This window comes from Rhinichthys klamathensis, unplaced genomic scaffold (assembly GCF_029890125.1).
Source record: "Rhinichthys klamathensis goyatoka isolate OS25496 unplaced genomic scaffold, OSU_Roscu_1.1 h1tg000231l_1, whole genome shotgun sequence".
In the NCBI taxonomy this organism is placed as follows: Eukaryota; Metazoa; Chordata; class Actinopteri; order Cypriniformes; family Leuciscidae; genus Rhinichthys; species Rhinichthys klamathensis.
Genome location: NW_026606755.1, coordinates 1,509,308 through 1,533,198, shown reverse-complemented (window position 1 = coordinate 1,533,198; position 23,891 = coordinate 1,509,308). Strand labels below are relative to the sequence as shown.

The 23,891-nt window shown below is 36.0% G+C and overlaps 1 protein-coding gene across 1 annotated transcript; it reads right to left on the bottom strand.

The window, feature by feature from the left end:
* Window positions 1-1,918: 1,918 nt before the first annotated feature.
* Window positions 1,919-16,607, bottom strand: pnck (pregnancy up-regulated nonubiquitous CaM kinase). The gene is made up of 12 exons (XM_056265295.1): window positions 16,375-16,607; window positions 15,785-15,880; window positions 15,411-15,542; window positions 15,170-15,244; window positions 13,801-13,939; window positions 13,479-13,602; window positions 13,116-13,191; window positions 12,906-13,018; window positions 11,771-11,849; window positions 10,017-10,104; window positions 2,544-2,634; window positions 1,919-2,096 (listed from the first exon to the last, which is right to left on the bottom strand). Exons 1-12 carry the CDS (start codon window positions 16,416-16,418, stop codon window positions 2,086-2,088), a joined length of 1,068 nt encoding a protein of 355 aa, XP_056121270.1. The 5' UTR covers window positions 16,419-16,607; the 3' UTR covers window positions 1,919-2,085.
* Between the last annotated feature and the right edge of the window lie 7,284 nt (window positions 16,608-23,891).

Sequence of the window (23,891 nt, the reverse complement as noted above, 5' to 3'; positions counted from 1 at the left end):
ATCATCTGCATATTTGTATCATTTATCTGCATTCTTATTTCACTTGTATAAACAGAGAACAAGAGAAGTGACAGAACACATCCTTGACGTGCCCCAGTATTTAAAAACACTATATATATATATATATATAGAACAAATTGAATTTAATTACATTTAATTGGAATATGAAATGAAAAATTAATAACTTAAACTTCAATATGTTCCTCACAGAAGGCTATGGGACAAAGTGACTTGGCTCAGACTGCTTTTTTCCATAAATTTCCCCCTTTTAGCAAAAGAACGTCGTATTTGTTGTTTTGACCATTTTTTGTTGTTGATGTTGTGTCCAAAATCACAATCATCCACTGATATTCAGATCATGAGCTCAAGTAGCTTGCCCCAAATTTTTTTTTTTTTTTTTTTTTTTTTTTTTCTTAAACAGAATTGATTGAATTATCAGTTTGGGACAGCTTTCATTATGTTGACAGCTGGTCCGTGCATAAGCTCTTTCCATGAATTAGAGGGGGCAGCGTTTCTGTCTGATCAGCGTATCATTACAGTCAGTGGTGGAGATACTCTGTTGTTCTTCTTAATTTATGGGGCTGTGTGATTTTGTAAGATTGCTTACAAAGGGAATGGCAATTGATGGCGAGCGTTCAAAATTTAAATCTTTTCTTTTGGCTCTGTCCTTTTCTCTGTATATCATCCCTGAGACAGATTCACAACATAACACGCAGATCGGTTTGTTTATTCCATGGTGTAATGAAAGCAGAGATACAAGAGATACAATTACTATTTACTTCATTTATCCACTGTAATATCCTATTCTATGTCATATTTGTTCTTGTAACGCACTGATACAGCTTCAAGTGACAGTCCTTACAGCTGACAGACAGTACTACATGGCTAAATGTTGCGTTCTGTCAAATGCATGCATGCTGTTCTGCGTCAAATACAAGTAGACGGGGAGTAGAACACTTATGAAAACACGAGTTGTGAAGGAGCTGTTCTCCACTGAGGGTATTTTTACAGTAGCAGCCCACTGAAGTGTAGCAGCTCTGACAGAAGGCTCATTTAAAGCACAGGTGTGTTTCAGAGTCTATGGCTGAATCTGAAATCACCAAATTCCAATCGCCTTTGTTAGTCCACAAATACAGGTCCCTTGAAGGAGTGAATGAAAACGAGTGAGCGAATTCGGACAGGCGTTGGCTGAGCGAACATCGGATGTACACTCGTTATTACGGTGCAATGTGGGATAAAATGAGTGGACTTAATAACGTCCACTATGGTTTCGACACCACTTCAAATGGCTGTCGCCTTAAATAGTGCACTATTTGAGATAGCGGGCGATTTCGGATTCAGTCTATGTCAATCCTGACAAACACAGTGACCACTGCGGTCAGACACAAAAGTTAAAATAATGTCATGTTTGTGTTGTTCCAAACCTGTGATTTTTCTCGCACAAAAGAAGGTTTAGCAAAATGCTCTTTCTCTTATGAAACAAGCAAACAATGAGATTGTCAGTGTTTTTTAGTATCATTGATATGCAATTATACTTTTTGTTAATATTTTGAATTAGATTTTTTTCACTTCAATTTAAAGTTTTAAGTAATTATGTTGTGCTTTGCCATTTTTAATAGTTTTTTCTTTTTAAAACTTGTGTTTTTTATTTATTTGTTTTAGTTTATTCAGTTTTAGTATAAACACAAAAAATGGCAACTAGTTGGCTGAAATAAAATGAGTAATTTTTTTTTTTACATTTTCTTTTATTTAAGATAACATTTATTTTTATTTTCAAAGAATGATTTTTCTTCCCATAAAAAAAAAAGTCTGGCCTTCTTAAAATGTGGCCCTCCAAACTCTCATTGGCATATAATTGAATTTGTATTTCTTTTAAGTTTTTTTTTTTTTTTTTTTTTTTTTTTTGATGTTCACCTGTTCACTTCTTTCTTGGTTCACACTGCTCTTTGTTAAACCCTCTCCTTTTGTCTTGGAAATAAACCAAGTCATGGGGTTTGGAACAATATGAGGTTGAGTAAATGAAAGTTTTCATATTTGTTGATTTTTTTTTTTTTAACAGAGCCTCTGTTCACTGCCAGTGGATTGTCAGATGGTCCCTAAACAGAAAAAGTTAAATGAAATAATTGAATGACTCTCAGGGAAAATAAAATAAAGCATATTTTAGAATCAAATTCAAATTGAGTCTAGCAGAAATTATGAGATTAAACAGAGATGAAACATTTCAGTCTATCGACATTCATGTCAACATTGTGTAAAATTGTAGCAATTTCTTTAATCAAAATGGAATGTAAACCACTGACTCATAAACTGTTTTCAGATATGTTTTGTTTGTGCTTTTGGTCTAATGACTATGCAAGTTTATTCCTGTCATCCAATCTGATTGACCAAGCAGTGGAGGACAAGTATATTCAAACTGTTCAAATGTAGTCAGAAATGTTGTTTACTATGTTATTGTCTTGTGAATCGTCGTTGTATAACAGCAATATCATATTGGTGCTGTTATATCATGTGCAGGTAATTACATCCATGTGACGTCTCCTCACCTATACTTGTGGAGTGATTCCCCTCATCGTCTTCCCCGGAGTGGGTTTTCTTCGTTAAATGACGCACGATGTTAGTGGCATTAAAGGCTCTCTGGAACACAAGACACCAGCGATAATGCTGCAGAATCCAGTGATATAAAATATCTTTAAATGGCAAAAGGTGAACCTACACTACACATAAGAGCAGAAGAGTCTGTGTAATGTTAAGAGGCATTTATTGCACTAAAACTAAAAGCCTGATAGTTACAGCAATTACATCATTTGCCCTTAACCGTCTCCAGAGCGTCGGCGCACTGAAGCGTTTTTTTTTTTATTTAGTTCAAATATACTATCAGATTTAATGTTATACCTTGACAAACTATACATCATTAAAAAGATATAAGACTCAAGATTCAGTATTTGACCACTATTGTATTCTGAGAAACTTATAGTGACAGTTATGTCTTAATTTGTGTCAGGAGTTATGAAATTAAAAAATGAGTCGTTACCTTTAATATGAATTATGAGCGTCAGCTGGTCTCATTCAGAAAAAAACTCCCGTGCGATCGTCATGACAGCGCTTGACAAAACAACGTCCCTCAGGGCTTTTAGCTCAAACATGTGCAGATTTGGAGAAATATTGATAGATTCTCATAGCTTTACATCAGACTTCTATAGACAGGAATAATATTTATTGAATTTATACCCAAATGCGTCGATGTAATCATTTTGAGCGCTGTATACTCTGTACTGTGTTATCAATTCATCCTGAAAGTGAGGGCGCTGTTTGCACATAAAGTCCATATATGGATCACATGAAGAAGAGCCATAATCATGTGACATTCAGGAAGTCCTGCCACAACAAAGCTATCCGAGATCGCTGTAAAGTGCAGATAAAGATGTTTTGAAGACAATAAACATGATTGCAATGATATTTGATTTACCTGTGTTCTTCGAGTCATGTCAGGTATTTTCATAATAATTGATTATATGTATAATGTAATGCTAATCGAGATAGACTTTCAAATTGTGCAGAATACAATAAAATAATATATTTTCTATCTGATTTTTTTATCTGAAGCCAAATCAGATTACAGAAAGTTATTTAAAACACTCGACTTGCGCTATAAAGTAAGTTTGGAGAACAAACATAGTTTTATTCTCATAAATTGTCGTGTATTGATGGTGTGCTAAGCTAACATGCTAGCTAGTACTGAGCACCTGCTACCTTACTTCGGTGTAATTTTTATGATTTTTTTCTAAATAAGAATGCTTACTGAAATGTTTCGTTTTTCAAAAAGGGCATTTGATACAGTTTCACTGTGAAGTGAGAACTTTTATAAAATAAATGAGGGATTGAAACAGTGTGAATTGCTAGTCGTTAGTGATTATAATGCAGACAAAAGAAAAGCATATTTAGAGCAATAAACTGGCTGGAGAGGTATGAATATGTGCAGGGGAGACTGAGACTGAATGGGGCTCGTTTTTGCATCACAAAACAATAGAGGCAATAGACTGAATAGATGCTTATAAGAAAACAATAAACACCAGTCTAATCAAAATAAAGTCATATGACATGATCTTGAAAAACATTGAACTAAATACAGAGTTTTAGACTTATCATCTTCAGATTTTAAATATAACATGGTTAGACATGTGGCTTTAGCTGCAGTGCATTTCTAGATTGCTACAATGCCAACTTCAATTTTATTTTCATGAAGATGTTTCATAAAAATAAATGTATAATAACTTTACAAAACTTTGAAGCTATTTATAACTATTTTTTTTCATTATGACAATAATTAATTCTACATTTACAATAAACTTCCAGGTGTCAGCTTTCAAATGAGATCTTACTTGTGCTTTTAGTACAAAGGGTTCATGAACTGTATCTGTTTCAGTTTGGGAATGCCATATCTGGGGATTTTTCAAAAATGGGCTTGAAGCTTAACAGGTTAAAAGTACAAGCCATAATTGCATTGCAGGGCAGACTTTCAGAAGTCGAACAACAACGACTGGCGTCAAATAATAACAAAGCCTCCATATGCCGCTAAAGTAACTCTAGCCATACATTTACAAATGCAAAGTGTTGTTTCAGCCACAGAGTTCACCTGACACCGGTCATGTAGAGCTGTTTCACACATCACACATGCAGGATGGGAGTCTTATACTGTAACTACTTCAGTAGTCTGGTACTTTTTTTTATATTACTTAAAGGGTTAGTTCACCCAAAAATGAAAATGATTTCATTAATGACTCACCCTCATGTCGTTCCAACCCCGTAAGACCTCCGTTCATCTTCGGAACACAGTTTAAGATATTTTAGATTTAGTCCGAGAGTTTTCTGTCCCTCCATTGAAAATGTATGTACGGTCAACGCATTCTCATCCCAAAGCGTCATATACTGACGCTTTTGCCAAAGCTCTACATCCGACGCACATGACACCCTTTAGCGTCAATATAACACGCTTCGGTTATCGGTAGGTTTAGGTCTGGGGTAGTGTTAGGGTTAGACCACTAGGAGGCGCCATATATCTGCATCTCATATTGATGCTAAAGGGTGCCATGTGCGTTGGATATAGACGCTTTGGCAAAAGCGTCAGTATATGACGCCTTGGGATGAGAACGGGCTGGTACGGTATACTGTCCTTGTCCAGGAAGGAAATAAAGACATCATCAAAGTAGTCCATGTGACATCAGTGGGTTAGTTAGAATGTTTTGAAGCATCGAAAATACATTTTGGTCCAAAAATAACAAAAACTACGACTTTATTCAGCATTGTATTGTCTTCCGGTTCTGTTGTCAATCCGCTTCAGTGACGCTGCTGACGTAAGACGCTGCTGATGTGTATCTGGTGCGTCCATGTATTCGGGTTCAAATAAATATGGCTGGCCAAAAAATGCAAGTCTTAGATGTTTGAAATCCTTAGATGTTTGTGAAGATTGTTTTGTTTCCAGCGTGCGTCTCCCTCAGACTGTAAACGAAGCTCAGGCGCACCAGACACACGTCAGCAGCGTCTTACGTCAGCAACGTCACTGAACGCGGCTCGACAACAGAACCGGAAGACAATACAATGCTGAATAAAGTCGTAGTTTTTGTTATTTTTGGACCAAAATGTATTAACCCACTGACCCACTGATGTCACATGGACTACTTTGATGATGTCTTTATTTCCTTTCTGGACAAGGACAGTATACCGTACATACATTTTCAATGGAGGGACAGAAAGCTCTCGGACTAAATCTAAAATATCTTAAACTGTGTTCCGAAGATGTTCGGAGGTCTTACGGGCTTGGAACGACATGAGGGTGAGTCATTAATGACATAATTTTCATTTTTGGGTGAACTTACCCTTTAAGAATCGTCCGCTTATAACTAATGGAGTGGTTCTTAAATGGTTTTGTTTCAGGACCCAGATTTGAACTGATAACACTTTACAAAACGGGTGCACTAATATGCATGAATTCATGCTTAACGAATGCACAGATAATCACATGTTAATGTAAGACTCATGAAGAACTAAACCATTAATTAATGATTACTGCATCAGCAACTAATAAAGAGTCTAAATTATTAATAGATTAAGTAACATGAATTGCTATTAATTAAATGTGTCATTTATCAATTCCTTAATAACATATAGTATTAGTGTAAATGAATGTGTTAATTACCACAATTGGTCAAAGATATTTACTTCAACTTCCAGTTATCTGCTTTAATGAATCATTAGCTAATGATTTGCAATTATCATTATGTTATGACTTTACTTGTTGAGGCACATGACTATTAACTAATTGTTAAAGGAACACTCCGACTTTTTGGGACTTTAGCCTATTCACCTTATCCCCCAGAGTTAGAAAAGTCCATACATACCTTTTTCATCTCCGTGCGTGCTATAAGTCTGTTTGACGCACCCACCGCTAGCCTAGCTTAGCACAAAGACTGGATGTAAATGGTTGCAGCTAGCATACTAATCCAAATAAGTGACAAAATAACGCAAACATGTTTCTATTTACATGTTGTGATTTGTATAACTTAGTCACAGAGTGTACAAAAAAACAAAGTCACATGAGACACAGACATATTTTAACCGTATAAATACTGGGAACTATATTCTCTGAAGGCGACTATATTCTCTGAAGGCGAAGCACTGCTACTTGGGCGGAGTGATAACCGCAGCACCTGAGACGCGCTCTCTGCTCCTCACCACGGCGCGTCTCAGGTGCTGCGGTTATCACTCCGCCCAAGTAGCAGTGCTTCGCCTTCAGAGAATATAGTTCCCAGTATTTATACGGTTAAAATATGTCTGTGTCTCATGTGACTTTGTTTTTTGTACACTCTGTGACTATACAAATCACAACATGTAAATAGGAAAATGTTTGCGCTATTTTGTCACTTATTTGGATTAGTATGCTAGCTGCAACCATTTACATCCAGTCTTTGTGCTAAGCTAGGCTAGCGGTGGGTGCGTCAGATAGAGTTACAGCACGCACGGAGATGAAAAAGGTATGTATGGACTTATCTAACTCTGGGGGATAAGGTGAATAGGCTAAAGTTTCAAAAAGTCGGAGTGTTCCTTTAAGTAATATGACGGTTATGGACCATAACCGTCATATTACTTAAAGGAACACTCAGAGTTTGACATCCCCTCTAAAGGTCTGTGGGACAGTTGCACAGTGAATGCTGTGTCAGAGAATGTGTTTGAGTAAATTGGGATGGACACAATTATCAGCACACCAGATTAGCCCCTTTCACACTGGTTCTAGGAACTAGCCACCAGGGTGGTTTCCCGAGAGCTAAATGTTCCCCTAGGACCATTTTCCTGGTTGTGACTTTTATTTTGACGGCGCTGAAAACGCCAGAGCCTGAACACACAGCGCTCCCATTCTTGCGTTTGCTGTGTGGTTGATGGCCAATGTCGCTAACTGAGCTGAAATACATAATCATGTTTCGCTTGGTCCCCTTAAAGTTGGATTGGATTACTTCCGCCATTAGTTCTAGGAACTATGAAAAGGTTCCTCCAGTGCAAAAGCCCCTAATCTGAACCACTGACCGCTGTTACACCATGTTTAAACTGAACTTATAACTGTAAAAAAACAATATCCGTTAAATTTACGGGAAAAAACTGGCAGCTGTGGTTACCAGAATTTTCCTGGTAGCAACATTTTAGGTTTTACAGACTTTTAACCGTATATAATTTTACAGCAATAAACCGTATTTCATTACCTGATATAATGTTTTGAAGTACTAATATCTGTTTTATACTATTGTAATACACTGACAGCCACCATAAACAGCGGAGATAAGTCACATGATTAATCACAGCTCATCACAAGTAGCTTTTCGAAATTAAAGTTAATACTAATATAGAAGCTGCACAGCTTCATTCACACACACACTAAACACCATCATGGTAACAACATGTTGAAATTTTAAAAATGCAATAAATATGACTTTAACAACATTAAATGTAGGCTAATATAAAACCCTAATGTACATAAAAAAACTAAGAAAATTATGAAGAAACAGTTATTTCAACAAACATACATCAAATGTGTAGTGTCACGCAAGGAATTGTGGGAATGTCATTTTACGGTTTTTCCAAAAACTTAAGTAAAATTACATTAAATGTACCATTATATATATCACAGTTATTCACCGTATATAGTGCAGAAACTTTCTGTTAACCAATTAACAATTTTTCACTTTTTCACATTTTTACAGTGTTTTACCGTTAAAATCACGATCATTTTTTACAGTGAATGGCTATTATCATGTCATGCCGCAACAGCTGTCTACACTGGACATGACAGACCATTGCAAGTCCATTTGTCCTTCAAAACAGAAGTAGCACAAGAGCTTGGAGTACATCAGAAATAGAATATGGCATCAGTTTACTGTTGAGGTTTTGTTGTGTTGTGTTGTGTAGCGTCGCTCCGCATCCAGTGTAGTATCACAGATTATAATGGCTTCTATTGTCTTTGTCCAGTCTAGACACAGTGTTAGAAAAGCAGTGCCAGACCGCATGTTCTCAGTGTTCCACCTTTGTAACCTAGACCTCAAGCTTGTCCTGACATATTTCTGTGCAATGAACAAGACGACACTGGATGCGGCTGTTCATCTGGCGTAGTGGAAGTGGAAACTGAAATCCATGGCTTAGTGTGGATGTCAAAAGCAAAATGACATATTACTTTACTTGTTGAGGCACATGACTATTAACTAATTGTAAAGTCATAACATAATGATTAAATTATAGAAGGCAACTGGAAGATGAAGTACATAGCTTAGACCCATTGTGGTAATTAACACATTAATTGACAGTATTAATTAATGTTATTAAGGAATTAATACATTATGACACATTTAATTCATAACAACTCATATATTACTTAATCTATTAATCATATAGACTCTTTAGTTGCTGATGCAGTAATCATTAATTAATGGTCTTCATGAGTCAGATCAAGTCATCCTCATTTATATAGCGCTTTTAATATTGTAGATTGAGTCATGCATTAACACGTGATTATCTGTGCATTATTTAAGCATAAATGAATGCATATTAGTGCACCCGTATTGTAACGTGTTGTCAACCAATCAGATGAGAACTGGTGATTTCAACTATTTTTGTGTACAATATGCACCAGACGGTCTGTGTTGCGATCATGTTTTCTTCCCTGTTGTGTATATCAGAGTCAAATGGCTTATCGGACAAATGTAGTGTGGGACTTGATTTTGTCCATCAGGAATTGATTGGATGGTTGTTGTTTGCTATTGTTCTGACAGGTTGTTCCACCCTCACGGCAGTAAACACATCTTTAGAGAATAGAAGAGATGTCGGCTGCGTCCAATGACTTTGTTGGCAGCGTTTGTGCACGAAGGTACCACGCAAAACTTATTCCTGATAGACTTCTGTGGCAGAGTAATGGTCTAATGAGCTACAGCAAAACAGAGCAAGCTTTAGTGAGAACCAAGAAAATATTTAATTAAATAATAATAAATAAAAAAATGATTAGAAATGACATCAGAAGTGGATAACGTTGGTCAAAACGTACATTTTACACACAAACTGATCACCAACTGCAACTTTCAGACAGCATCTTTATTTTTTAGCTCAAATGTCACAGAATGGAAAGCACAGGATTGTGGGATATCAAAGGCAGCGAAGGATACACCTATGCTGCCTTCAAAAATCGATCAGATGAAGTTATCTCTTGAGACAGGAAGTGAAGCTAACATTGGTGCCTTGATGCCTTCCTACCTTGGACTGAATCTTCCGAAGGCAGCATTTTTAAGCTTTCGGGTGCAGCCGTCATTGCACGAGGGAGGGGGAAGTTATTTTAAATGAGGATTATGAGGGAACATGAATTTTAAGAAATGTGCACGGAAAATCATTTATTATAAATACTGCAATATTCCATAAAAAAACAAGAATTGTCAACTTTGATTTTTATGATGATTTTATAGTTGACAGGTTTGTTTCATCACTCTTACCTTCCAGTGACTCTTGGCAAAGGTTTTCTGAATCTGTGCTGACACTGAGCCGTGGATGTTCTTGTCCAGAGCTGCACCTCCTGATATCCTGCCACGACAACATTATATTCATTCAAAATGAAACGTACACTACCGTTCAAAAGTTTGGGGTCAGTTGTTTTTTGGTTTTATTAATATTAATATTTGTATTCAGTATTAAATTGATCAAATGTGACACTAAAGACATTTATAATGTTACAAAGGAGTGAAATTTCAAATAAATTATGTTCTTTTGAACTTTCTGTTCATCCAAGCATTCTGAAAAAAGGTTTACGTAATATTTAGCAGCACAACTGTTTTCAATGTTGCTAATAATAGGAAATATTTCTTGAGCAGTAAATCAGCATATTAAAATGATTTCTGAATGATCATGTGACACTGAAGACTGGAGTAATGATGCTGAAAATTCAGCTTTGCATCACTGGAATAAATTAGATTTTAAAATATAAATAAATAAATCCAGCCTTCGTGGGCGTAAGAGACTTCTTTAAAAACATTTTTTTATATATATTACTGACCCCAAACTTTTGAATGGTAGTGTTCACTAGAACACATACAACTTATATCATGCAACATATAGCATAGCATCCAAGTTTCCATGGGAGACGAAATCTGAAATGAGATCTCTTTCATATCTCAATTGTTTCTCCTAGACTACAGAATTCAAATTAAAAGCAGAGCAAATGGGGACTGTAAAAGGGATAGTTCACCCAAAAATGAAAATGTTCTCATCATTTACTCACCGTCAAGTTGTTCCAAACCTGTATGAGTTTCTTTCTTCTGTTAAACACAAAAGAAGATATTTTGAAGAATGTTGGTAACAGTTGATGGAACCCAATGACTTCCAAAGTATTTTTTTCTCCTACTATGGAAGTCAATGGCAACCATCAACTGTCTGGTTACCAACCTTCTTCAAAATATCTTTTGTGTTCAACAGAAGAAAGAAACTCATACAGGTTTGGAACAACTTGAGGGTGAGTAAATTATGACAACATTTTCATTTTTGGGTGAACCATTCCTTTAAGTCTGTAGTTTCTTAGATTTTTATTTTGAGAAAAAGTATGTGTCTCCTCAAGAGCTCAGAAGAGATCTCAACACTGATCTCCAACTGTGCTCAGTTTGTAAAATATGAAAATGAAGTCGGGAGATCTCAATAGACCCTAACCCTAACCCTAACCCTCACTGAATATTTCTGAGACATATTGATCTGAGATGTTATCCTCATTTATTTTATAGCTCTAGTTTTACTGTATGGCAACAGTTGTCTCGTTTTAGGCCTCCTAAGGAACATTAGAAACATCTCAGACAAATGGCCAGAAAAACAAATGGCCAGATGGCCAGAAAACTAGCATAATCGGTAACTCAAAGGACTCTTTTTAGTCAAGATCTGAGCAACTAAAACTTTCTTCTGGGTAAATATAATGTACAAGTACCACAATAATCCAGTGCCATTTCTCTGAATGCATTCCTCTCTGTTCCATTTCATTTCCGCAATGAAAATCATAATTGTTTTGTGCTTCTTAAAGATCTTATACAATCTCAGCGTGATCTGCAGGTTAAGAGACATCTGTTTATTCCACATTTCATAATCCTCTTCCTGCTTGCGCACTCCCTCCCACAGATGTGACCCAACTCTTCATCTGTTCTTCAAGGACAGTCTCTCTTTTCACTGCCGATCAACCCGTCCGCCTCTTTCCTGCTATTTATGGACTCACCAAGGATGCAGCAAGGCCTGGTCACAATTGAACCTCTTCACTGGATTCTTCTGCAGTAAGTGAACTATGAAGTCTTTCGCTGAAGCATTATAGGCAGGAAGAGGCAGAGAACACAAGAAGATCAATACCAGTTAATGTGGCCATCATTTGACATGTTTAGGGCTGCATTATAATACATTCTGCATTAATACAATGGGAGAAGTTTTCAAAACCGTTTGTGAAAGCTTTAATGCTCCAATTCTGTTTCATCCCATAAAACTATTTCCTAAGCAATTGCAGAAAGCAAAAACATTGGTTATAATTTAAATGGAACGACATGTTGAGAAAATAACAGTTTACATTTGTATTCCTTTAAGACATTTAAAATGTATATGTAACTGAATAATATATGCATAATGCAAATGCATTATGAAACAAAATATCAAACCAAGTGGCATTTACTTTGAATAAAAATCAAGTAAATCATTTCACAAAAAGAAGTTTGTTATATAGGTTTTAAATCATAAAGCAAAAAAAAAAAACTTAATTGGACACTTGGTTTAGTATTTTGTATTTTAAGCGTAAATATTTTAGGGGCACATTTTGGACCTTCATAACCCTTTCTCCTCAGTCCAAATTTCACAAAATTTTTGTACGAAAAAAAAGTTTTTGCACATTTCACAACAGCAGCATTAAATATTGAGAAATGTAAATAAGAAATCTCAAATATAAATATGGCATTATGCGTTATTAAAAGCAACCAATACATTGGTCTGACTCACATAACTTCACCTAAAAATACTTTTGGCACAGACCAAGAAAATATAAAAAAGATTTGTCCAGTATACAGGCATTTGGACTGAGGAGGCTATGAATGTGATTTGGTCATTTATTCTGTACAGTACATTCATTAAGGTTCTTTATTGGCATTGATGTTTCCATAAAGAACCTTTAACATCCATCGAATCTTTGCATTACACAAACGTTTCTTTAAAGTGGAAAAAGGTTCTTCGTGTTATTAAAATGTTCTTTGCACTTTTAAAACTGTTCACTGAAAAGGTTCTTTTGTGAAAACCAAAAAGGGTTCTTCTATGGCATCTCTGTGAGAACCCCCTTTTGGAAGTGTATGAGAGATTAGGAATTGTCATGGTCATACCGGAGTAAGAGATGTCATCCCAGTATGGTGAATCAAATTCATATTCAGCCTTTATGATCAGCTTGTAGAGTTGTGTGTCGTTGTCATCGTAGAACGGAGGATAGCCACAGAGTCTGCCAGAAAACGAAGAATGCTGATACAGACTCTCAGTTCTGTACTGTGCTGTTTATCATACACAGTTTATACATTATATATTAATCCATCACTCACAGAATGAATGTAATCACCCCAATGGCCCAGAGATCCACCTCTTTACCGTAAGTCTTCTGCTGTAGAAGTTCAGGAGCTATACATATAGTGAACATCAGTAGTCATACGTTACAGTCAGTGGCAAAGACTACACTTTCAAAACTTCAGTGGTTTTTCTAAGCAGAAAAAGACAACATCATTGGCTATATAGGGTTCTTTAGTTAGAAATTAAAGAAAGTTCCTGGTGTCACATTAGGTTCAGATCAGTGTAGTTTATTATTTAATTTTTTTGTGCATATTATTTGCTGTCAGACCAGACTTGATTCTGTATGTTACTGCACAATATATTAGTTCATAATCATGATCATGAACCGTCTCTCTTACCAACATAGGCAGGTGTCCCACAGGCCGTGGAAAGAGTCCCCTGCTCTTCCATTTTAGACAGACCAAAGTCACTGATGACAATTTTGGAGTCTTCTAATGGAGTCTCATACAATAAATTCTCTGGCTAATGGAGAGAGAACTTATTGTGATTGTAATATCCACTCAGCTGCATGCGAAGCACCCACAGTGAAAGGCTGGAATTAAAACTATATCCAACATACTAATGCTCAAAACAAAACCTAAAAAGACCCTCATCATGAATGCTCTGAAACTAAAACTGTTAAAAACCTAGATTAAAGTGTTATATTTTGTTCTCGGGTACCTTTAGGTCTCGATGAACAACACCCAGCTGGTGTAGATACTTCACTGCCTGCAGAACCTGAGATATGACCCGACTGGCATCTTTCTCTGTGTAACTGCCTCTCTCCAGAATCCTGTCCAGTAGTTCTCCTCCTGTCAACCTGCAGGAGACACTGTAATCAGCACTGACCTCATTACATCTGTCCATCTATCTATCTGTCTGTCTGTCTGTCTGTCTGTCTGTCTGTCTGTCTGTCTGTTGGTCGGTCGGTCTGTCTGACTGTCTATCTGTCTGTCTGTCTGTCTGTCTGTCTGTCGGTCATTTGGTCTGTCTGTCTATTGTTTGGTCTGTCTGTCTATCTATCTATCTATCTATCTATCTATCTATCTATCTATCTATCTATCTGTCTGTCGGTCATTTGGTCTATCTATCTATCTATCTATCTATCTATCTATCTATCTATCTATCTATCTATCTATATATCTGTTTGTATGTTGGTCGTTTGGTCTATCTATCTATCTGTCTGTCTGTGGTTTGGTCTATCTATCTATCTGTCTGTCTGTGGTTTGGTCTATCTATCTATCTATCTGTCTGTCGGTCGTTTGGTCTGTCTGTCTGTCTGTGTAACTATCTGTCTGTCTGTCTGTCTGTCTGTCTGTCTGTCTGTCTGTCTGTGTAACTATCTGTCTGTCTGTCTGTCTGTGTAACTATCTGTCTGTCTGTCTGTCTGTCTGTCGGTCGGTCGTTCGGTCTGTCTGTCTGTCTGTGTAACTATCTGTCTGTCTGTCGGTCGTTTGGTCTATCTATCTATCTATCTGTCTGTCGGTCGTTTGGTCTATCTATCTATCTGTCTGTCTGTCTGTCTGTCTGTCTGTCTGTTGGTCGTTTGGTCTATCTATCTATCTATCTATCTGTCTGTCGGTCGTTTGGTCTATCTATCTATCTATCTATCTATCTATCTATCTATCTATCTATCTATCTATCTATCTGTCTGTCTGTCTGTCTGTCTGTCTGTTGGTCGTTTGGTCTATCTATCTATCTGTCTGTCTGTGGTTTGGTCTATCTATCTATCTATCTATCTATCTGTCTGTCGTTTGGTCTATCTATCTATCTATCTATCTATCTATCTATCTATCTATCTATCTATCTATCTATTTGTCTGTCTGTCTGTCTGTTGGTCATTTGGTCAATCTATCTATCTGTCTGTCTGTCGTTTGGTCTATCTATCGGTCTGTCTGTCTGTCTGTCTGTCTGTCTGTCTGTCTGTCGGTTGTTTGGTCTATCTATCTATCTGTCTGTCTGTCTAATCCTACAGTATAAAACACAAAACTTTAAACTAAATTAATTCTTAACTACAATATTTTCATTTTTCACACTTTGGCCCACTCACAGTGTCATTACCAAATACAGTTTAGTAGGAGTTTCGAAGGTTTCCTCCAAAGACACAATATTTTCATGATTTATTCTGCAAAGAAATCACAGGGACATAAAAAAAAATGCATTTTTTTTTACCAAATCAGAAAAGACTTGTAAAATGCAGCTGTGTTTTAATAATATCCACGATAATGTAAACAACCCTTCATAAAGTCAAACAATTAAATCAATCCAGAGCATTTTGTAAAATCACTGACCTGCGTAATACTGCAATCTCATTCTCCAGCATGGGTTCTTTCCCCTTTAGCGCTCTCTTGCGGATGCACTTGACAGCCACAAGCTTCTGGGTGCATCTGTGCTGAGCCACTCGAACCTCAGAGAACGAGCCCCTGAGACATTATACATTTACAACAGTTATAATGACTTTTGTTCTCAATTAATGGTTAATGATGGGTTTGAGTGCCAGGAGCACATTGTGAAGTCTCCCGAGTCTTAATATTTTCTGCTTCTAGACGACAAATCTTTAAATGTGTTTGGTAAACTTAAATGTGAAAATCTACTCTCAAGTCATTGCGTGTTCAGACTACTCTTAAATATTGAATATAGTAGTCCGTAAGGAAGGAAAACTCACTCTCCCAGTTTCTCTTTCAGCTCATAAACAGCATTGATGTCATCTTTTTTCCGAAGATCTCTCAATAGAGGCATGGTAATGCAGGGTAGGTGTGAGCTGCATATTATATACATAAACACACACAACACTAATATGTACATGCAAATTTTAACTGAAAATCATCAGCACATTCATTTTTAAGCCTGAAGCAACACATTTTGCATGCACTCTACAGCAACAAGCACTAAAGAATATGCTTTTCATTACGTGCAAAAGCCAAATTCTGATTCCTTTTGCAGATTTCAATGACTAGCAATGAGATTCGACAGATTTTCTTTTCCGTCACACAAGCTCTGCTGGGAAAACAGTTTTGAACGCACTCCTTGATGTTTGATTTCCTTGGAATAAAAAGACGCTATTAACACAACTTCTTATTTTCTACCAAAAACACCTCACTTTTGACATGCAGGTAACCAGTGCAATTCAGCTCAGTTGCTCCTGACATATCTACAAATAAAGGAATATTTTTTTATTGAAAGTAGATCAATAATCAGTGATATTCTCCCCCAAAATACCCTTTAGAAAAGATATCTAAGCAAAAGCTCAATTACCTGCTGATTGCTGCTGTGAAAATCTGAAAGGCAACAGTTTCCATTCACGTCACCAAACTCCCAACAGCCTCTCTGCTCTTTAATCGAAAATCACATTCATTTTACACCGATGACCTTGAACGCCCACATGCTTTAGAAGAGAAGTTGACGTTGAAAAGAGATTGACAAAAGGAGAGTAGGCACAGAAAGCAGAGAGAGAAAGTGGTGTGGGAAAAAAAGATCAAGAGAAAGAAGTAAAAAAAAGTCATGGAGATAGAGGGGTGGGTTGGTCAAACTACAACAGGCCCCTTAAGACTGGTTCAGACTTCCTCGAATGGAATGCTTGAATGTACGATAAGGACAGATGAACATTGTCTCCAGGAGATATCTGATAGGCTGCACATTAAATAAGCATTCTTCATCATTACAGTCAGGCTTTGCTGAACTGAAAGCTACAGTTTGTTTTAAAATGCCTTGAGAAGCCACTGTGTCTGTTTACATTATTGAGGCTGTTTTCAGTAATGCTCCCACAGATCCAGAGCTCTCGCAGCTCTCCTTGTATGGGCACAGGGGTTTTCCACTCGAGTATTATCATTCCACCCGTCTGTGAACACTGTACACACACTCACTCATAAACCCTGAATGACGGTTACTTTCTCACCTGCTGTGTGCTTTGGCCCATATATACGCTTTCTAACAAGGTATCGTAGGTAAATAGGTGAAATGTGACTTGACATCAGTCATACACTACACACTGAGACATCATGCCAGGCTTTTACCAAACAACAAATGATGTGCAAAAAGAATATGCAATGCATTATTAGGCAGAATATTAATAAAATCTGATTTGATTTGATAAACAATTACAGTGATGAACGGTAGAATTTTACCTTTTAAGATTTTTTTAAGCTACAAACCATTGTAAAAGTCTTGACATAGGCATCTCTTGTTGATGAACGTTGCAACAAAGTAATTCTATTTCTCACATTCCACTATGTTGTAATAGAAAATGACCACTAGAGGGAAGCCTTGATTAATTCGTAATAAAGGGCCCCTACACTATTAGAGAAACTTATTGTTGTCTAGAGATAATAATAAATGTCTTACAGTTATTTCAACTTCTTTTTTCTTTCTTTTTTTTACATAGAGAGTGAAGGTGAAGGGAGTGGAACACAAAGGAAAGGTAGTGACTCATATCAAGGCATATGCATTGCATGCTTCCTCTAGAATTCGATAGGGCTGTCAAACCATTAATCGCGATTAATCGCATCCAAAATAAAAGTTTGTGTTTACATAATATATGTGTGTACTGTGTATAATTATTTTTAATACATAAATACCCACACATGCATGTGTATTTAAGAAATATTTGCATGTATATACTGTATATAGACTGAGTGTAGCCTATATATAATGTATATTTTATATAAATAAAAACATTTTATATATAAATAAAAACATTTTATATATAAATAACCTATTTTTCTTAAATATATACATGTGTGCATTTATATACAAAATAATTATACACAGTACACACATATATTATGTAAATACAAACTTTTATTTTGGATGCGATTAATCGTGATTAATCGTTTGACAGCCCTAATATATACACACACACACACAAAATGTCAGGGTTCATGATCAGTTTATTTTTCGATATTTTTGATTATGCAAAAAAAAAAATGACTGTATTTGGTGCAAGAAACCAGAAAAAATTTGCCCTAAATCCTTTTACAATTTTTTCTTTAATACTGTTCATAACTTTTTTAAATCAATTACATAAAAACATAGATTGGCCTAATTTGATACTGAAAAGTAAGACTGACTGCCCCTCGCCTAACTCGTAGTGGGTCATATTAGATCTTAAAGGGATAGTTCACCCAAAAATGAAAATTAGCCCATGATTTACTCACCCTGAAGTCATCCTAGATGTATATGATTTTCTTCTTTCAGACGAATACAATCAGAGTTATATAAAAAATTGCCTGGCTCTTCCAAGCTTTATAATGGCAGTGAATGGCCGTTTCTGTTTTGAAGTCCATAAAAGTGCATCTATCCATGATAAAATTGCTCCACACGGCTCCGGTGGTTAATAAAGGCCTTCTGAAGCGAAGCGATGCGTTTGTTTAAGAAAAATATCCATATTTAAAACTTTATAAAGTAAAATAACTAGCTTCCGGCCAAACGAACATACGGATTCCACTTAAGTCTGTCTAAAGCGCAACTTATGCGAGTAATGTGACGTACTGCTGATATTTACGCTACGCCGCACTACGCTACTTCCGACGTCACAAGTTGCGCTTTGGGCGTAAGTAGACTGCGTAATAGTGCGTATGTTCGTTTGGCCGGAAGCTAGAATTTTACTTTGTAGCGTGTTAAAAATGGATATTTTTCTTACACAAACGCACCGCTTCGCTTCAGAAGGTCTTTATTATCCGCGTGGAGCAATTTTATGATGGATAGATGCACTTTTATGGACTTCAAAACAGAAACAGCCATTCACTGCCATTATAAAACTTGGAAGAGCCAGGACATTTTTTTATATATAACTCAGATTGTATATAACTTTCAGATGTCTGAAAGAAGAATGTCATATACACCTATAGGATGGCTTCAGGGTGAGTAAATCATGGGCTAATTTTCATTTTTGGGTGAACTATCCCTTTAACTCTTTCCCCGCCAGCATTTTTTTAAAGTTGCCAGCCACCGCCAGCGTTTTTTGATCATTTTCACAAAATGTTCATGGCCTCCAGAATATGTTGTTGTATGAATGTCTATGCAATATATCAACAGAAAGAACAAACCATCTGCTTAAAATAAAAAAAAATAAAAAAAACTTTTAATTCTAACTTTATGCATTCTTTTTTTTTTATCAACACTTGAATGTGGGTAAGTTCGTAAAAAAAAAGAAAAAGGAAAAAAGCAACATTTTGACTTAAAAGCTGAGAAAATCATGTTTTTGTCAAAGACTACATCTGGATCATATTCAGAACAGTAATCAAAACACAGATGGAGTAGATCGAGTCCATCAACACTTCCAAAGCTTCACAGTCTTATCCTGTCGACGTTTCATTCAGTAACATTAGGCAGTTTTGATTTATATGCTGTTTAATGTTGATGATCGGGTTATTTTACATATGCAGGTTACATATGAGATCGCCTGTTTCTGCATCTTCTTCGCATGTGTTTTCATCAGAAGATCCAGTAATCTTTCAAAACATCTGTAATAGCATTGATGGCGGAAATTTCCATTTGCATGAACATTTTCTACCCTCTTTCTGATCATTAGTGTTAAACAGTCTGTTGTGCTGCTGCCCCTTTAGGATTTCTACATGCAATTGATCTCTGTTATGATTGGCGTACCATTGCATAACAGTACACACATTGTGTTGTTCTCCAGGCGGAGTAGAAAATTCTGTTTTTCATTATATAGGCCTATCCCCTTTAATATGACACACACTTGAATCTTTAGTTGGTGGTGTTTGTTGACTCATAATTCTTCAATCTCACAGTGTTGAAGCTATGTAACCTTAGAACTGAAAGTTATGTTCAGAGTCCACAGGAACCTGCAGTTCTGGCTCGCCTACAATCTTGTGTGATCCTGAACAAGATGTCCATGATCCCCCAGCAGTCACTGTACAAATTACAAATATGTTTTATGAATATTATCACAGTGATGTTCTCAACAACCTGCTTCATTTTCTCAGATTGTGCTTCAAAAAAAGAAACCGATTTATCTAAATAACATTTTTCAGTTTCACACTGACTTTATACACATATATATATATATAAATTAAAATAAATGAACTGTAATATATTTTGAAATATAATTTGAATAAGCAGAATTTCCAGCATCATTACTCCAGCCTTCAGTGTCACATGATCCTTCAGAAATCATTCTAATATGCTGATTTACTGCTCAAGAGACATTTCTTATTATTATCAATGTTGAAAACAGTTGTGCTGCTAAATATTCTTGTGGAAACCTTTTCTTCCCCTCAGGATTCTTTGTTGAATAGAAAGTTCAAAAGAAGTGTCTATTATATTCTGGTCTCCAGATATGACAGATCTCTCCTTTCATGTTTTTTGTGATAAAAAAAAAAAAAAGAAGTAAATTACCAACCACCCTGTAATATTGCAATATGACCAAATAGAACTCTAATATTGCTACCGTGCAGCATGTCAACTTACATGGTAATGCTGGCTAACTTTGAATATTAAAAAACTTACCCAACTTAATAAGCAGAGACCGCTATAAGAAAAGCATTTGTGTAAACACTGACTCAGCCAACTATCTGTTTGTCTGACCAATGGAAGACAGGGGGAGTATTTTGTTATTGTTTCAGTAAATCAATACTTCTGATTATATTTTTAGTGAATCCAATTAGTAGCGCTGATGTTTGTCACTTGATCATTGATACAGAAAATGCTCAGTGCCAAAACTGAAACTATTCTTTTCATTTCAAGACAGGGAGATACTGTTTTGCAGGAAATGTAATTATAGAAATGTCTGGAAAGGTCAGATTGAAACTTATTAGAGAAGTAAGAAGTTGTTTTTGTGAAAGTCTGCTAGTAAACAATCTTGCGCTGTAGGGTAGGACCGCCCGTGAGCCGTTGACAGTACGGCTGTGAATGAATGGCCATATTGATTTTTGTGCTAGTTCTTATCTATGGCATACTAAACTTCTGACCTAAATAGGAACAATTTGTACCCCCAGCTGTTTACTTTTATAAAGTAACACCGTGAACTACAGCCAATAACGTGGGCACTGCATGTGCTGCAATTGCAAAAATGATTTGACCCCTTTATGCAAATGAGTCTTAGTTGTAAATATGTCTAATGTGATATGTGTTTTGATAACATCATTAACTAACTTTGACTCACTGATTGACTCGATATCTGTATGAATATGTGAATAGTCATCTTTCTACACTGGCACTATTTTTGTTTGTCCAGCATCTGACATGTTGTGACATGTGATTTCCCAGACATGTTGTAAGAGTTTGTCATACAGAGAATTTCTTTCTTCTGCTGAACACAAAAGAATATATTTTGAAGAATGTCGGTAACCAAACAGTTGATGGACCCCATTGACTTCAATAGTATTTTAGTCCATACTATGAAAATCAATGGGCCCCATCAACTGTTTGGTTACCGACATTCTTCAAAATAATCCTCTTTTGTGTTCAGCAGAAGAAAGAAACTCATACAGGTTTGGAACCACTTGAGGGTGTGTATGATGACAGAATTGTCATTTTTGGGTGATGGGTGACTGGAAAGTTTAAAAGAACAGCATTTATTTGAAATGGAAATCTTTTGTAACCATATAAATGTCTTTACTGTCACCGTTGATCAATTGAATATATCCCCAAACTTTTGAATGGTTGTGTATAGGATAAAACATTTGTCATGGTTGAAATGTTGTATCATTATTCTATTGTTTAATTAGCGTGTATGTCAAAGTCTGAGCAGTAAGGCTGTGGGGTGATGGTCATGCTTGGGTTATGACTCCACGCAGCTGCTATTTCTAAGGCGCTATAAAAAAGGGCCATAACCTTTGCAAGGCAGCTGCTCCTGAAGTCACGGGGTCTATTCTAAACTAAACTTAGATAGATAGAAACATGAAAGTGCAATCATATAGTGCTCACCCGTGCCTGGAGGCCCTGAACCCGGTTAGCTTACTCCGTTTGGCTTCAACAAAGACTTCTGCGCACATGTTCTTTTTCTTCCTATGTGCAGGCCTTTTTTTTTTTTGCATGCACTAAATTCTCTCATATAGAACCCAACATTTTAAATATTAACAGAGGCGTAAGATGGACCCTATGCTGGAGTAAGAAGCCCTCACTGGATACAGAATGTACAAATTACTTTTGATATAATTATTCTTATTAATAATTCTTATTATATTTTTAAAGTGTAAGTGTAAATCAACTATTCTATTTAAAACTTTATTTTGACAATTTAGTTGAATAATTGAATAACCGATGACGGACAACGCAGAATCCCAGTAAAAGAGATTTATCTGATAGGGAATAATATTCTATGACTTATGTACAGGCATATTAATATATTTACATATTTAATTGCCCATATTCTAATTGAAGATATATCATACTAAAAACACTGTGAAATCAAATTGAACGATTTCACTCAATTAACCTATAGGTTTTAATGAAAGCAAAGATGTCTGAAATTTACTTCTAATTCATGGAAATATTAAATAATAAACCCATTAATTATAATAAATATTACATTAAAAAAAAAAAGACTGTGGGATTGGGGGGGGGGGGGGGGATATACGTTTTTTATATTTTTTCTTTCAAATCCATAACTTTTATTCCACAAATCTTAAAACATGAATGTGTCCAGAAATCTCTAATTAACCAATAGACAAAAAACTTAACAAAATACAATGTCATAGATCACAATTTTTCAGAGATACAAAATTAATTAACCTCAAAACTGTTTCAGCTGATTAAATCTCACAAATGTTGATATTCAGATGAAATGACAAAATTAAAAATAACGTAGCCATTCATTAAAAGTGCTGAGATTAAATTTTGTGCCATCTATTGTTTGGAGAAAAATTAAAGTGGGAGTGGGTGTTCATCTTACCCCATGTTACCCTACATTTACATAGAAACTGAAAAGTACAATATTATCGTTTTGACAGCATCTAAACGTACAATGTTGACTTATTGACACGACATCTAAAACGTATGAACAACTTTACAGATGTACAAATTAATTCTTAAGAATATTGAAATCGTGGCATTAACATTTTGATTATATAATATTGTATTCAGCTCTTAGGCTATGTCAATGGCATAATGTTTTCTACCGCACTTTAAATGCAGTTTACTCATATGAAATTATAATGTTACGTTCTGTTCTGTGACTTCTGCTGCCAACTCATTCCAAAGGATTATACAGTATGATGTTAAACAAGACACTTTAAAGCTTTAAAGGGATAGTTCACCCAAAAATGAAAATGCTGTCATTTACTCACCATCAAGTTTTTCCAAACCTGTATGAGTTTCTTTGTTTTGCTAAATACAAAATAAGATATTGAAGAATATGGGTAACCAAACAATTGATAGACCCCATTGACTTCCATAGTATGAAAACATGATGTATGGAAGTCAATGGGGCCCATCAACTGTTTGGTTACCGACATTCAAAATATCGTCTTTTTTGTTCAGCGGAAGAAAGAAACTCATAACTTACAGGTTTGGAAAAACGTGAGGGTGAGTAAATGACAGCATTTTCATTTTTGGGTGAACTATCCCTTGGATTTTTTTGTAATCGTTTAACCATTATTTATCATGTAGCTAATATGTATATTTGTTTGCCGTGGAACGACACAAACGGCGTTTTCTCAGTCATGCTGTGAGTGTGACTGATATTGGTGTGTTACCTTCGTAGCATGAATCGAGCACGCAGCAAAATCTCCATTGAAGCCCCGTGTCGATGAGTCACGTGAACGGGTACAAACGAAACCTCACTTTCTGTCCAACTCCAATCACTTGCG